Raw genomic sequence first — 15,099 nt, 5'->3', positions numbered from 1 at the left:
AATGTGTTTTAATAAATATTATGTTACTTTAAGTTTCCCTCCATCCCTCCGTACAAATAATGTAGTTGCTCTCTGTAGACACGTCGTGGCTGAAACTGTCCAGATCGGGGAAACTGGATAAAATCTAATAAAGGATATTTATGATCTTGAAACTGTTCAAATTGGATCTGTAGCTGTAGTTGCTGCTCTCTCCATAATTTAATCAGGTCCCGGCTTAGAGCATGATGTTCGCTAATTACCAGAGGCAATTATATGCAAATATATTTTTAATACATATTTTAATATGCCTTAAAAGCCAAAAATGATGGTTGATAGGAGATTAAGATCTAAGATCAGGATTTATTGAAAGCTTATGAGCACATAGCTGAAACGCAACAGCTCTTAAAGTCTAAATCAACAGCAATCACTTTATTTTGAGGTCTGCCAGAAAAAAACAAATAATACAAAGTGTTGAAAGTCACACATTAAAAAAAATGAAAGTAAATGGCATCTATCTATTTATTTTATATTATCTATATCTATCTATAACATACCCTGTTCTTTGGCCATTTATACATTTCTGCATGTTTTAGGCTTGTATCTCTAGATTGTAAATTTGTTTGAGCAGGGCCCTCCTCACCTGTTGTCTCTTTTAGTCAATTTGTTATATTACATACTACTTATGTCCTGTCTACCCATTGTACAGCGCTACGGAATTTGATGGCGCCATATAAAACAATAATAATAACAATAGTGTCTCCATGTATGTTCAGGCTGGAGAAGTACAGATTTGATTTGTATTCCTGTCCAAGGTCCATGAGCATTTTTATGGCATCTCTGGAATCTCTTATTTTTCTCAGTCAGGTTAATGTCATCATTACATTTATTTCATATGTACATACGGTATATTCCATCTGTTAGGTATATTCCCAAGTAAAGTTTACATTATTTTTATCGAGGTTTATGCAAGTCAAATGTGTAGTTTTAAGTCATGTTTCTCAATATTCTCAATAACTAGACAAGTTTGGATTGTTTTTCAGGAGTCTATGCCAATAAGAGTCGGTCCAATAATATCACTGGACAAGACAATGGAGCAGCTCAGTTCTTTGTCTAAAGACACCCTCCAACTTGAGCAGCACGTGAGTACACACCATAATCTGCAGATTGATTTTCCTACAGTGCCTCTTTTAGTAAGATCGCCATAATATGAAGTTTGCTTTGTTATACCTTGGACAGTTTTAATTCTATTTAAGTCTATTTCTTAATGTAAAATCTAGTAAAGCAAATATTAAAAAGTAGACCTCATATGTGTCCAGTAAGGTCAATACATATAGTGCTACAAAAACGCAATTGCCCCCAATTTCTATTTTTGCATATTTGTCGCCCCTTATTTTTTTAAATTTTTTTTTTTGATCCTCCAAATAATTTTAATATTAGGCAAAGATAACCCGAGTAAACATAAAGTTCAGTTCTTAAATGATCTTTTCATTTGTAGAAGGAAAAAAAATCTGACCCTTGCCCCCTTAGTTACTAAATCAATTAACCAAATATAATAGATAATTGGGTTTAATTTCACTAGACACACACAGACATAATTACAATAAATACCTTTTCAGAGCACTGTAGTATCTTTTTTTTTTTTCGCTTTATGAAATTCTTATATCTATCCTGCGAGATCAATTGAAATTAGGTTAATTATGTAAAATATTTTATTACATACAGGTGCTTTGGAGCTTTTAAGATTCAGTGATATTATTAAATTGTTCAAAATGATCTATACATTGCTCATTGTTATACAACTTAAATGTAATTTGTTTTGCATTTTTAAAAATCTAAGTCATACATGTTTACTTTTCCCTAAGATGGAGCAGGTGATTGGTGATGGAGAAGCACTGAACAATGCCACCATCAGAACTCTGAATAAGACTCAAGAGTTAATCGGCTTTATTGACAAAATGCAAACAACTATTCAAGGTACATTTATTGCCATTTAAATGGGTTTATCCCAAACAGTTGTTGAGCTACAGACGCCTATCCAGCAATTATCTGGTTGTCAGAGATAGAAGTTGTTTGGCGATATAAGGGCAGTTCTTCCTTTTTGCGTGTACTTTTATTAACTTTAAATAGTTATTTAAATCAACGCAGACTTTCTTCTAGTACTGAGGTTGATAGCATACATGGACAACTATAGGACTTCTGGCACCCATGGTAAATTATATGCTACATGTATACTTTCTTTGTAAAATAAAAAAAAATATATATATAGTGGCACCCCTACCAACTCGCAATACTAGACAGCTGCCTAATTTGACTATGTGGCCAGATCTGTCTTTCTAGTGTTTGGAAGCTTTGTAAATGAGCTATTACTTTATCTTTCTTCCAGTATTGGTGGAAGTGGTTGAAAGCCTAAATGAGACGAGCATTGATACACAGCTCTCTGACAATTTGCAATTAAATTATGAGGATGATGTCTCCTTAATGCTCAGTTCTATGAGATCGAAATATTTTGATGATCAAAGTCAAGATGCTACCAAAACCCTCAAGTAAGCTCTTTTACTTTCTTGTTTTTGCGATATATATGTAGTAGAAGTATTATTAAATACTCATCTACAGACACCAGACAAGCCAGAAGGCTTGTTTTTCCCTCAGAAATCTCATGGTGTTTCGACAACCACAAGGGATTCTGGTGTGTGTATATATATATATATATATATATATATATATATATATATATATATATATATATATATATATATATATATATATATATATATATATATATATATATATATATATATATATATATATATATGTGTGTATGTATGTATGTATATATATATATATATGTGTGTATGTATATGTTTATGTGTGTGTATGTATATATATATAGTGTGTGTGTGTGTGTGTATATATATATATATGTGTATATATATATATATAATAATATTAGTATACATGTTAGTACGTATACATTTATATGTGTATATATATAATAATATTAGTATACATGTTAGTACGTATACATTTTATATTATTAATGGAATAAGTTTTTATTGAGATTTTAAGAAAAAAATATTTATATAGGTCCAGAAAGAAAAAGTAAAATACAATATTAAATCCATGAAAAATATCGAAGCATACGAATACTATTTTATTTTATATTATTATACGTACATATATTTGTTTTGTTTATTGGATGTCTGTTCACAGGGAAAAAAGGAATTGCTAAATCAAATATATCTATATAAATTAAAACACACTTTTAAAATGAGTTGCCCTTTTCATTTTTTTTTTTATACCGCCTGTCACAAGAACACAAGAAGTTAGAGGAATTCTGTAGAGAGTACCAGACAGCTTTAGAAATTGAACCAATAGCGGTATTTACTTTTATCTGAGTAGTTTTTTTTCCTTTTATGATTTATCAGAGTATCAGTAGGCTATCTACACAGAGTTAAGAAAGAATATGAGAAGCCACGCCAAGATTTAACAAAGTTAAAAAATAGTCTTGAAAATGCCCTTGCACAACGTAACAACAAACTACTGGCAGCGGAGGATTTGTTGTATGTGGCATCTGCAAACACCAACAACACCAACAATCTGCTGGTCATTATACAAAGAAATCTGGCTGATTTGAGGGTAAGTGAGTTTCAGAATTTATGTTTATAATTACCTATTAATGTGGTAAAACAATTGATCAAGGTTAAAAAAAAAAATACCTTTTGCCCTACTTTTTTCCCATTTGAAACATCTTTGCGTACCGGGGGAACTCTGCATTAGTCTTAGGGTCTGCAAGTATGAAAGTTGACCCATGGACAACTAAAAAAAAACAAAAAACCTAAGGAACAATCAGTGTGGTGTGGTAAAATAATTTTAGTGGAATGTATTTTTATTTCTTTTCCCTTACAGACAAAAAAACACGACCTTCAGGAAAATAAGAACCGTTCTGTGTTGTTGATTGAGGAAGGTCTTGGGCTGGTGGATGATGCCGTTTTGCTTGCAGAGGACACCATTAATGCTACATCTGTATGTATCCAGGTGTCACTGAATTAATTGGACCATAGAGAGTCATTTAATGTGGATTTAATGCTGTAGTGTTGTCCATAGGTTTTGGAGACCCACCAAGAGGAGCTTCTTCTTTGGAATTCTAAACTGAGACACCATGTAGATCGTCTGGTAATGCAGATGGCCAAAAGAGACGCACTTGACATGGTCTATAAGGCAGAAGATTATGCAGCTGAACTACACAAACTTTCTGCTTCTCTAAATAGGTAAACATAGCAGTGTTAATACCAAAATGTAGTTATTAATTCATCCAGTTCAGTAATATTTCATATAAGTCAGCATTGCCATCTACCTTGGTTTTGTCACGGTATTAAGTTAAATGGAAGTCAAATCTAAATTGCTACAAGCTGGGTAGTAGAAGATGTGATTATTTTATTAAAACAAATGCATAAGCAGAACAACACATCTGCTATTCAAAGCTGTGAACCTTTAGTTGTAGAGTTTGATGTGTTTTAAATGGTTTTTTTACTCATTTTGCTACAAACTCTTTTCAGCAAAAACATCATATTTTAAAGGGACAATATAATAATATATCTTTTTTTTGTGTGTTTCCAGTTCTCTTTTAGATGTAAGGAATGCCTCTTTGAATGCCACCAGTGCGATCCACTCTCACACAGATATCAAAAATATGATTGCGCAATCAGAGGTTCTTGCAGAAGAGTGTAACCACACAGTTACAGGAGTCCTGGCAATGGTAAGGTCTTCAAAGAGCGTCTAAAGAACATGGAATGGAAAAAAGATTACTGTTAGTGTTATCAATCCACAATTACATTTTAATAGACAATTGTATTAACACTCTTTATAGACTTGTATCCTAATGACATCCATATGCTAAAACATATACAAAATTTAGGTTAAGGTACACCTTCTATAGCCAAAAATCTCCAGTACAGTATCAAAGATTAAGCACATTTTATTAGAACGTGGGTTTTTATTTTTCAGATTATTATTTTAACCAGATTGATTGTTTATTAGAAATAATGTCACTAGTTACTGTTACTTAAGATCAGACCTGTAAGAATTTGCTAGTTTTTAGGTTGTATCATTGTCATCAGTTAACCCTATGAACTATATGATATGTCGCCTAAGGTTTTAGCCCTAAAAAGTAAGCACTGATGTATAGTTTAGTTAACTGGCAAAAAAACCCAACTTATCCATAGTGTCTGATAAGTAGTGGCTTCCCTGGCCTGGTACCCCTGTAATAAAGTAACCCAGAAAACATGTGTCTTACAATGACAGAAATCATACACGAAACCCAGAGAAGAACTATAGAATGGATCTGGTCACAAACAAAATTTTCCTTAAAGTAAAAAAATAATTTAGATGTCCAGTGTTATGTGAAAGCATCAACATCCGATCACTTTCCAGACCTCTATTTGCTTAGTGTTAGAATATATTTTGTCCTTCACATCACAACAATGCAAAAAGCTTATTGGATCTCAGGGTTATGGACCCCCAAACATTATGTAGATAACTTTTTGGAAAAGGACCATCTCCTAGAACTCATTTTATATTGTATTATTATTATTATATATTATAATATTATATTATTATATTGTTTCTGCTGTGCTTAGTTTTTAGTAGTTATGCAATGCCTACATCATAGTGTTGCCTATAACATTTTTTTTTTTTTAATTGTCCATTTGATTTGTTCTTTTAGCGTTCATATTAAAATATGTATGGTGCCAACAAATGGCACTCTTGACCAATTTAAACCAAATATTAAGATATAATGCACTTGATAAATGTGTAAATGACAGACAACATATACCACCTGACTTGAGCTTAATTTCCCAACCTACCTTGCTGACCATCGTTAACATTTTATCACTGCAGGTATAGCATTGAAAAATCGCCCTCAATAGAATATACAACTTTCACTCTAAGAACACAAACAAACACAAATAATTTTGACTTTTTACATCATTTAAAAAAATCTGATAACAATGTTTTCTTTTAAAAGGTTTCAGGGGCAAATGGATCTTTACAAGTTGCACCAAAAAATTCTATGAAGTTCAGCACACAACTTCTAAATGAGGCCAAAAATTTCAGTCTTAGCACGGAAGGTAAGGGTTTGGGAACTTTGAATGATATTTTTGTACCATATTATACTATATTTTTGTCAATACCATAACATAACTTTAGGAGTATTAGTTACTTTAATAGACGTTCTTATTTGATCCAATAAAAGAATGGTTATATGAGGACGCATGCCACAACTCTACAACTTACCTAAAGGTAAGTGACCAGCTCCATCTGGCACTGGCCCACAAGGCATTTACCCGGTTTGCCAGTTGGCCAGTCCAGGCCTGCCTACAAATAGATCACTGTTTATTTCAGTGATTCTGTGTCATTTTGGATCTTTTAAACAAAAAATGGAAGCTGAAAGGTTATGTGGCTTCCGCACTGTAATCAAATGGCACTTCAGTATGACAATGTGCGGTTACCATCATCATCATCAGACAGGGCAGAAACACCTACTGACAAAAATAAAAATCCAATTTCTTATGCCCAACACTTGTTTGTCCTTGACAGTTCTTCCTTTCACATATTTAAATTGGTAATCTTCTCAAACTCTTTTGTTCGTTCCCATAGGTCTTGTGTCTGATTTGAACGATCTGAAAACAAAAGCAGATACAATACAAAAACGCACTCATGCATTTACACGTCAAATAAGTGAACACCTGCTTGCTCTGAGAAATTTACCAAATGGTAAGTAGCATTAAGGAGTATTCATTTACTTCTAGCTGTACCTACAAGTTGTACTTTCAGTAATAAAAATGTGCAACTCTGATGGAAATGCAGACAAAAGAGTCTTTGTACAGGTGCACAGTAGAAACACATAAATGATTTGCTTCGGTTTAATTCTTGACCATCTCAGCATAATCCTCTGTTCATTCCAAATGGGCATCAACAAAACAAAGCTGAATTTTATCCTAGTGTAAAAGGTATCTTCTTTACCTATAAAACAAAGAAACTTTTTTCAGTTTTTATAGCAAGAACCTATTAGTGTCTGCTTTTTTTGTTGCCTATGTTCCTGGAAAAAACATTTACAGTATTAAATAATTATTTCTTGGGCATATTTATTAGAGTAGGTGGAACACTGCGTTTAAAAGGGAGGTTCCGCAAGTTGTCAGACATTATATATATATATATATTTGAAAAGACTCTAAAAGAAGAAATGTATGGTTTTGCGATGACAACATAATGAATACAGTAATGACATCACGCTTATGTCATTAATGAGACATTGCTATGTTTCAGAAACTGAAAATGTGATGAGACTGCCAAAAAAAAGAGAGGTCTCCTAAGATTTATTTGCTAAACGTATTGCTGGAACAGAAGCTTTAATTATTGATTCAGTTCAGACATACAATGCCTAGACTTCCTTCTGAGAGCGAGGCCTGCTTACCTGTTAATGGCTGTTCAGTGTGATTTTCTGACAAAATAAGTCATTAAATGCTGTGAATATGTTTCGATACACACTAAAAGGCTGTAACCGTGCTCCTAACAAAAAGGTGTCCTTCTTTTGCCTTTTGAAATGTTGAGAAGCATAATTTCTGAAGTAACCTCTGAGCGTCCAAGCCCATGCTTTTATTTCTTGCAAAACAATAACTGCGTATCCACATCCCCAACAGGGCAGGAGCCACATTAATGTCTGTGAGTAATTTAGTGTGGGGTTAGTATTAAAATCGCATTCATTCGCGTAAGAATAATCCTCATCAGGATTTTGTGTCCTAAATTGAGAACCACTCCTTAATTCGGGTTTCAATAACAGCCTCTTTATATGTACTTTTTCTTAGAAACGTTTTCCCTTTTCTCAATTTTCCAACTTCACTTTTCAAAGTGAAAAAATTCATAATTTGCTTTATCTACCCTGGAACAGATACCAGTGAGAAACTACAAGCTGCTAAAGAGCTTGCCTTGTCTGCCAATGTCCGTGCAGCTGGCACTTTAAACCATATCACGAACTTCAACCAAAAGGTGTTAACTGCGTCCTCTGCGCTGTCCAAAGTCAACGACACGCTGCGGAAAACCAACGAGCTTCTAGCGGACTCATCCAAGACAGGTATGTTTCCTGCATTAATGCACTCGCTGATACTTTGCTGCAAAAATATAGGGGGCACAGAATACTTTGGCATAGAATGTACAATCGTTGTGGAAGAGGTTTAATATGCTGCTCTGTAAAGCCCGAGCAAGAGCCAAAGCAGAGCTTGGCCAGGCTTATTGAGTCATCTCAAACTCTGGAGACAAGCAGACAAAACTGACCAAATATCTCTTATCTACTGTCAAATTCTAAATTTCATGTAATAAGGGACCCCATTTCCAGCTTGACTACCAGCTCATGGTCTCCCTCCCCCCGAAGAGCTGTCACAACTGCAGTGAACCAGAAGCGTACACACCATGACAGTTCTTCGGCCTGATAGAGCCTTCAGCCTCAAGAGGTTGAGCCCCAAAATAAGAAGACAGGGACTTTGGTGATCCAAATAGTGTGGAGATATATACACATATACAGGTACCACAGAATGCCAGGTCAGACAGTAGCCAGCGCTGGGTTTGTTATACTAAACAAGTAGTCAGAAAAAGCCAAGGTTGGTACACAGCGCAGGTAGTCGGGATAGCTGGGTTTGGTAGCTGGGTTCTGGAACAGATTCTCCTGATACGTATAACAGGAACACAATAGGGTGCTTCTTAATAGCAGTTCTGGGTTTTTAAATCCATCGCAGGGATGCCTCTTGTTGCGCGGCACAGGTTGGCCCTCTAGTGCGCATCACAAATTTGCCTGCAGCCCGATGGGACTGCGCTGCAGACGGCTGTCGGGTAGGCACTGGCAGAACTGGCTGGCTGCCGCTTGGTTGCCGGTAGTAGGACTTTTCTTCATGACAAAGGCCATGCTAAGAACACACAACGCACCCGAATATAAGGTTCACCTATGTTAATGTTTTTATGTATACTGTATGTGCAAGCTTCTAAATATGTTTTGTTTCACCAGCGGTAACAGCGGAAAGCCGAATTAAAGAAGTGGAAACGCAGGCCAACATTCTATTGGATAGACTGAAACCTTTGAAATTGCTTGAGGAAAACCTAAGCAGAAATCTATCTGAAATTAAAGAGCTTATTAGTCAGGCCCGTAAACAGGCCGCATCCGTAAGTGTGATAAAAGTGTTACGGAAAAAAGAGTTTCAACTATTACCTTTTACTGATGACTTATTAGTCAGCCATAGATAGTATAAGGCATATTTAGAAGTCTCAGTATCATAAAAACAACCCCTCCGAGGGTTAAAAGAGGCACTATTTTTATCAGTTACCATACAAGTGGAAGCAGATTTCCAAGAAAAACACATATCTAAAAACATATTATCATATTTTTTAAACCCAAATATTTCTTTGCAACAAAAATTGGATATTTGGAAGAATTTTTGCATGTATCCAGTGTGTTGGAATAGTTTTTGGGTTTTCTGGGGATTTATAGATGAATATATGGTAGGCCTCATATTATACATTTGTATTATTTGAGCCTGAGACTAGCTTAGCTCACCAACATTTTTTCTTTTCCCTGTTTGCACATATTTGAGGTTGTTGGCTCCTCATCAGTCTGGTTGCAGCTTGCTGTCCAGGGGTTAAATGGGAGGAGGTTTAATTGCACCTCCCCCAACACATTAATCTGGTTTTGGTAGCAGTATAAACTGCTTTGTGTGCCCACTATGTAGGAGGTGAGAGTAGGTTCTCACCCTATTGAGAGTGTGCCTTGATGTGGCGGGTGAGCTTAATTATGCTTTGGCCAATTCATATAACCAAAACCTCTCATTTATATTATGTTTATATATTTGTTGCCAACTTTATTAGGGTGAGAAGCGCAGACAGTATTTTGTTTTTTATTTCTATACTGGTTCTGGTCCACTTACCATTTCACAGATTGAGTATAATGTTTCCTTATGTTAATAGTCCATATAATTTAGCTATAAAGCACTCTACAGCACAAAGTACTGAACGAGCAATTGTTTTTCGATATAAATAATAAATTATTTTCTATTTTTGCAGATTAAAGTGGCTGTTTCAGCCGACAGAGATTGTGTACGCTCTTACCATCCAGAGCTCTATTCTACACATTTCAGCACTCTAACTCTTAATGTTAAGACCGGCGAGCCGGACAACCTGCTTTTCTACCTGGGCAGCAGCACAAAAGTGAGTGACTTTAATGTTTCATGCATTTGTTGACAAAAAGCCATTTCAATGCCAGATGTATCATGCAGTAAAGAGAAATTTAAAGAACATTTACTAAGAAAAGATCGTGTCCCTCTACAGTCATTCGCTTAGAGGTTTAGAGTGCAAATTTGCCCATCTCGTGGAGAAACTCGCCAGTCTGGCCGTTCTTGCATTGGGATACTTCTTAGCTTCAGACTCCATTATGTTCCATAGATACTCAAATCAGAGTTTCCAAGAAATGTTCGACGATCAATAACTTGGGGGCTAAAAGTTTCCTACGAGTTGTTCTCCCATTGTATTGAGTCTTCATGTTCTCCCAGTTCTGCTTGGGGGAACCGATCAAAAACTAGAGTGTCTGTATGAGTGGCGCATTCACCTGGCGTTCACCTGGCCACTGAACATGAAAGCGGCTACAAAAGTTTTGAAGTCTTTTTGATCTACAGTATGCAACTAAAGTAATCGTATATATGAACATACGTAAAACAGATATTCCAGGGAACTATTACACGGTGAAAAGGATTATATTATTAATGAAACTTCTAGTCGTAATGTTAATGAAATTACAGCATTTGAAAAATGGGGCTTTATTAGCACATTGATCGTTTATTTTGTTTGTGTCTGTTTTCTTGCAGGCTGACTTCATGGCGGTAGAAATGCTGAAAGGCAAGGTTTCCTTCCTTTGGGACCTGGGCACAGGATCTGTAAGGCTCGAAGAACCTGATATCCAGATAAACAATAACAAGTGGCATAAAATACACGCAACAAGGTAAAGCTTATTTAGATGTGACCAGTAAAACATATGGCAATTGTACAGGATTTTAATTATTTGTTCTTTAGTGTGACCATTTCTACAAGAGTTCATTTACTGTACTTACTTACCACCAAAAAATATCTTCAAACTTGAACCCCACATTTTCCACTCTATACTTTGATGTAATTCCTTTGTGTTCTGGTACTTTATCTTTTATCAAAAAGTAATTTTGCTGAGACGTAATTTAATATAGTTGACCTTCTCTGATAAATAAATTCAGTACCAATTACTGAGACGTTCCTTCCAGGTTGAAAAAAAACACTTTATAACATTTTATACAGGATCAGTGTATGTATGCGTTTAGTTAGATAGACACAAAGACAACAAAAACACAAAACTAATTAGTTGAGAGAGTTGGTTAAACAAATATGATATTGTAGTATCATTCATTATAACATCCATGGCTCGTCTTCACAGGTTTGGTAAATCAGGTTCATTGACTGTGGAAGAAATTGGCCCTTCTCAGAAGCCCACAGCCAAAATGTCATCTTCACCTGGCACATCATCCATACTCCACATCGATAACTCAACATTGATGTTTGTTGGGGGAATAGGAGGACAATTACAGGTATATTTCCCAGATGAAATGCATTTTTTGAACGTGAACTGATTTATGTTACCTATAATCATTTTAGACATGGTTAAACCTACAATATAGAAAAAAGAAATGATTAATCATATTATAGACTCAAGCTCCATAATTTGGTCTACTTGCACCTTTGTGTTGCTGTATCATTGTGAAACAGAAGTATGTGTATGTATGTATGTATATATATATATATATATATATATTTGGGAAAGCCATCTTATAGGTGTACAGAAACCTGGAGCAGCCCAAACCCTGCTCTGGTTCACACTCCTTCTCCCTTACTCATGGATATTAAGCCCAAACCGCCCCACCTAGCGTTAGATGTATGGATTCTGCCTCCCATAGGGGTATATTTACTAAAATCCCACCAGACTTCAACCTGCTTTATATAAAAATCACTATATCAGTAGATATAGCTTGGCATGTAGACACTGGCATAAGCCAAAATCAGTATCTTCACCACATTGTAACCTAGGATGCATTCAAGATGTCTGAGCAGAGTCAAAGAGAAGTGTGCTAGAACATAGTCCAAAAACATGTTTGTTCAACAGGCATTTGACAGACCTTTGATGTCCTCTACCTAAAATATGTATGCATTATTCCACATGTAGTATGTAGGGCTTGCCTGATGTTATCACGCTTAGATACAGACCTGTAGGCTGCCTAAAGACATCAGGAGAGGTTCTGCTTTCCCATATAGTTATATATTTTTAAAAATAACATTAAAATGTGTATAAACAAATCCCATGGCTAATTATCCGTGTATTTTTCTTTCCTAGAAATCAACAGCAGTCGAGACCACAGATTTTAAAGGTTGCATGGGCGAGGCGTTCCTTAATGGGCACTCCATTGGTTTATGGAACTATGTTGAGAGAGAGGGCAAATGTGGGGGATGCTATGGAAGGTATTATTTAGCTTCCTAAAAGTATTAATGCTATTTCTATATTATTGTCATGCTACCTTTTACTAATGTATGTTTTGTAAGCTCACTTATCTTCTTTAGAGAAGCTCTTCTGCCCCCCCCTAATTAATAAAATAAAATATATTTGGTTTATTTAATATTTTGTCAACAAAATAAATATGTAAAATGCAAACATTTACATCCTAAACCTATAATGGGTATTCAGCTAGAAGCCTGACATACTATTATTGATCTACAAAACCTAAAGTGGCTGCAGGAGGATATTCTGTTCCTTTTCATGTTCAGCCCATCATTACTGTTAGAGGCACAGTTTCACACCAAAATAGAAAACATAAAAAAAAAACATTTAAACATATGGAAAATTATAAGAAAAGTGTTTTCTACTTGTTTTTACACGTCTGGGAATTTAAATGATGCTGGAATTCCTGCAGGAAGCAGAGAGCGTGATTTTATAGATTTTTATTTTTTTTTTTTTGGTTTTATCTTTTTATGGAAAATTGTACTCGCCTCTAACACAGATAGCAGCTTTAATCACTAAAATGGACACATTGATCCTATTTTTATTTGTGTCTACAGAGCATGGCTAAAACATATTTTATTAATTTCCCATACAAAGTGGGTAGGCTTTAGGAATGTGTTAAAATATGCAAATGTGTAAAGTTTAATTTTTGTTCACAAGGAATATTTTTCCTAGCTATATATTTTAATGCTAAGTCCTAAATAACTCTTAGTAACCACTGTTTTTTTTTATTTTCAAATAATTTTAACATGCGCTGCCTTTTCCCCTTGTGCAGCTTTTGGAGAAGCAATAATTAATTCCAATGTAGAATGACACATCTGCCATTAGCCATGACATATAATATGTATATAACGGATAATCTTCCTAAAATTATGTAGAATTTTCACATGCTACCCACAATTGAAAATCAGATACTTGAAATCGGTTATTGAACTGTTCTGTGAGTACATACTGCAAGGTAGTAGTACTCAGCAACAAGTAAAATGTAATGTACATATGTCCTTCAAATTAATGGGTGATGGGACACCCCTAAATATTACAAATGTAAATTATATGAATGTAGGATTCAACCCTTCGTAACACCACCGTTTTGTGAGTGAGTAGTTATGACACGTTCATACCAGCAGGTGGCAATATTACAACTTATATTTACCAGCAAGAGCGTTATAAGGCGTAAAACTTCTGCAGGCGTCTAAGTTCTTAGTGTATTCCAAATGTTAGTTATGTAGTTGTTTGCATTAATAAATTCTACATAATTCCAGATAGTTTCATTGTTACTCCTATAAAAGCATTAACAGTGGACACGCTCCATGTTTGTCATAGTCGTTTGCAATGAGTGTAGCTATAGTAAGTCAACAGGTATACAATTGAAATGGGAACATTTTTAAAATGTTGTGTTAAACAGGTGCGAACTGGCCATCGAGCGACCCGGGGCAAATGCCAGGTGGGCCGGTGCCAGCTGTCGCCAGTCACTTACCTTAACTGCCGCTTGCATGACAGATCTGGCCTTTTAATGTGCAGCTGCACCATGAGAGAGTGTAAGAGTGTAGCATGCATCTGCATACATACGTCACTTATGGGCCGCTGGCCTTAAAGTGCCTGTGCCTGGCCCAATTCAACTCCCCGGTAGAGCACTGCTATTAATTACACTTGATTTTTATCATGGAGATGAGTAAATGTTGTTACCCCTTGTTAAATCACATACAGGTATTAAACTTGCCTCATTGTGATATATCCACCTGCAATACTATTCTTAATCATATACTAGTTATCTCAATGGCACTTATAGTGCCAACATTTGTCCACCACGATATGGCTTGACTGAAATTTTCCCTTTTGTATTTGTAGCCCACGAGAAGAAGAAACTGCTTTCCATTTTGACGGCAGCGGATATTCTATTGTAGAGAAGACGCTTCGTTCCACTTCATCTCAGATAGTTATCCATTTCCGAACATTCGCTCCAAATGGCCTTCTTTTGTATCTTGCTTCCAATGGAACAGTAAGACCTTGCCCTTCAGTTATTTTCATTTCTTCCAGCTATTGTTTTCTACTTTTTCTACTTTTCTAAAAGTTAATAATTTAAAAATGAAAACACATGTTTTCTTGCTAATCCCTTGCTTTTTGGTGCTTGGTTTTTTGTCCAGCTGTTTACTTGTTGATGAACCCAAGCCTTAAAGCAATACCCAGATGATGTTTAGAATAAGTCAAGGTTCGCTTTTTTAAGCTAATTTATTTAACTGGTAGACACGTTGGTGAAATAAGTTTAACATCCTAGTGTTTAGCTGCTCAGTATGGTTCAACAAAGTTGATCAAACTTTCTTCTTGTTTTATCAGCGAGATTATTTATCTATGGAAATGGTGGACGGTAAACTGAGAGTATCTGTCGAATTGGGATCAGGACCTCTGATACTGATGACAGATGGACGCTATAATGATGGAGCATGGCATAAAGTAGCCTTCCAGCGCAACAGGAAGCAAGGTACGGCTGAAGCTCACACACACACAAACCA

The 15,099-nt window shown here is 35.5% G+C and overlaps 1 protein-coding gene across 1 annotated transcript in view; it reads left to right on the top strand.

Moving 5' to 3' along the window:
- The window catches only part of LOC149287867 (laminin subunit alpha-1-like), a 59,727-nt gene that overhangs the window by 30,427 nt on the left and 14,201 nt on the right, over positions 1 to 15,099 (top strand). Inside the window, exons 34-50 of the mRNA XM_089492455.1 lie at positions 1,020 to 1,118; positions 1,842 to 1,953; positions 2,363 to 2,522; positions 3,405 to 3,615; positions 3,886 to 4,002; positions 4,084 to 4,247; positions 4,597 to 4,735; positions 6,005 to 6,107; positions 6,637 to 6,753; positions 7,928 to 8,110; positions 9,035 to 9,189; positions 10,084 to 10,227; positions 10,881 to 11,014; positions 11,477 to 11,627; positions 12,428 to 12,552; positions 14,438 to 14,588; positions 14,924 to 15,068. Of these exons, the coding sequence (XP_089348581.1) occupies positions 1,020 to 1,118; positions 1,842 to 1,953; positions 2,363 to 2,522; positions 3,405 to 3,615; positions 3,886 to 4,002; positions 4,084 to 4,247; positions 4,597 to 4,735; positions 6,005 to 6,107; positions 6,637 to 6,753; positions 7,928 to 8,110; positions 9,035 to 9,189; positions 10,084 to 10,227; positions 10,881 to 11,014; positions 11,477 to 11,627; positions 12,428 to 12,552; positions 14,438 to 14,588; positions 14,924 to 15,068 (2,410 nt within the window). The remainder of the gene's footprint in view (positions 1 to 1,019; positions 1,119 to 1,841; positions 1,954 to 2,362; positions 2,523 to 3,404; positions 3,616 to 3,885; positions 4,003 to 4,083; positions 4,248 to 4,596; positions 4,736 to 6,004; positions 6,108 to 6,636; positions 6,754 to 7,927; positions 8,111 to 9,034; positions 9,190 to 10,083; positions 10,228 to 10,880; positions 11,015 to 11,476; positions 11,628 to 12,427; positions 12,553 to 14,437; positions 14,589 to 14,923; positions 15,069 to 15,099) is intronic.

This window comes from Sceloporus occidentalis, unplaced genomic scaffold, assembly GCF_023333645.1.
Source record: "Sceloporus occidentalis isolate IW3139 unplaced genomic scaffold, rSceOcc1.0.p SCAF_56, whole genome shotgun sequence".
In the NCBI taxonomy this organism is placed as follows: Eukaryota; Metazoa; Chordata; class Lepidosauria; order Squamata; family Phrynosomatidae; genus Sceloporus; species Sceloporus occidentalis.
Note: the sequence above shows the minus strand (reverse complement) of the source record. Positions and strands in the feature narration are given on the sequence as shown.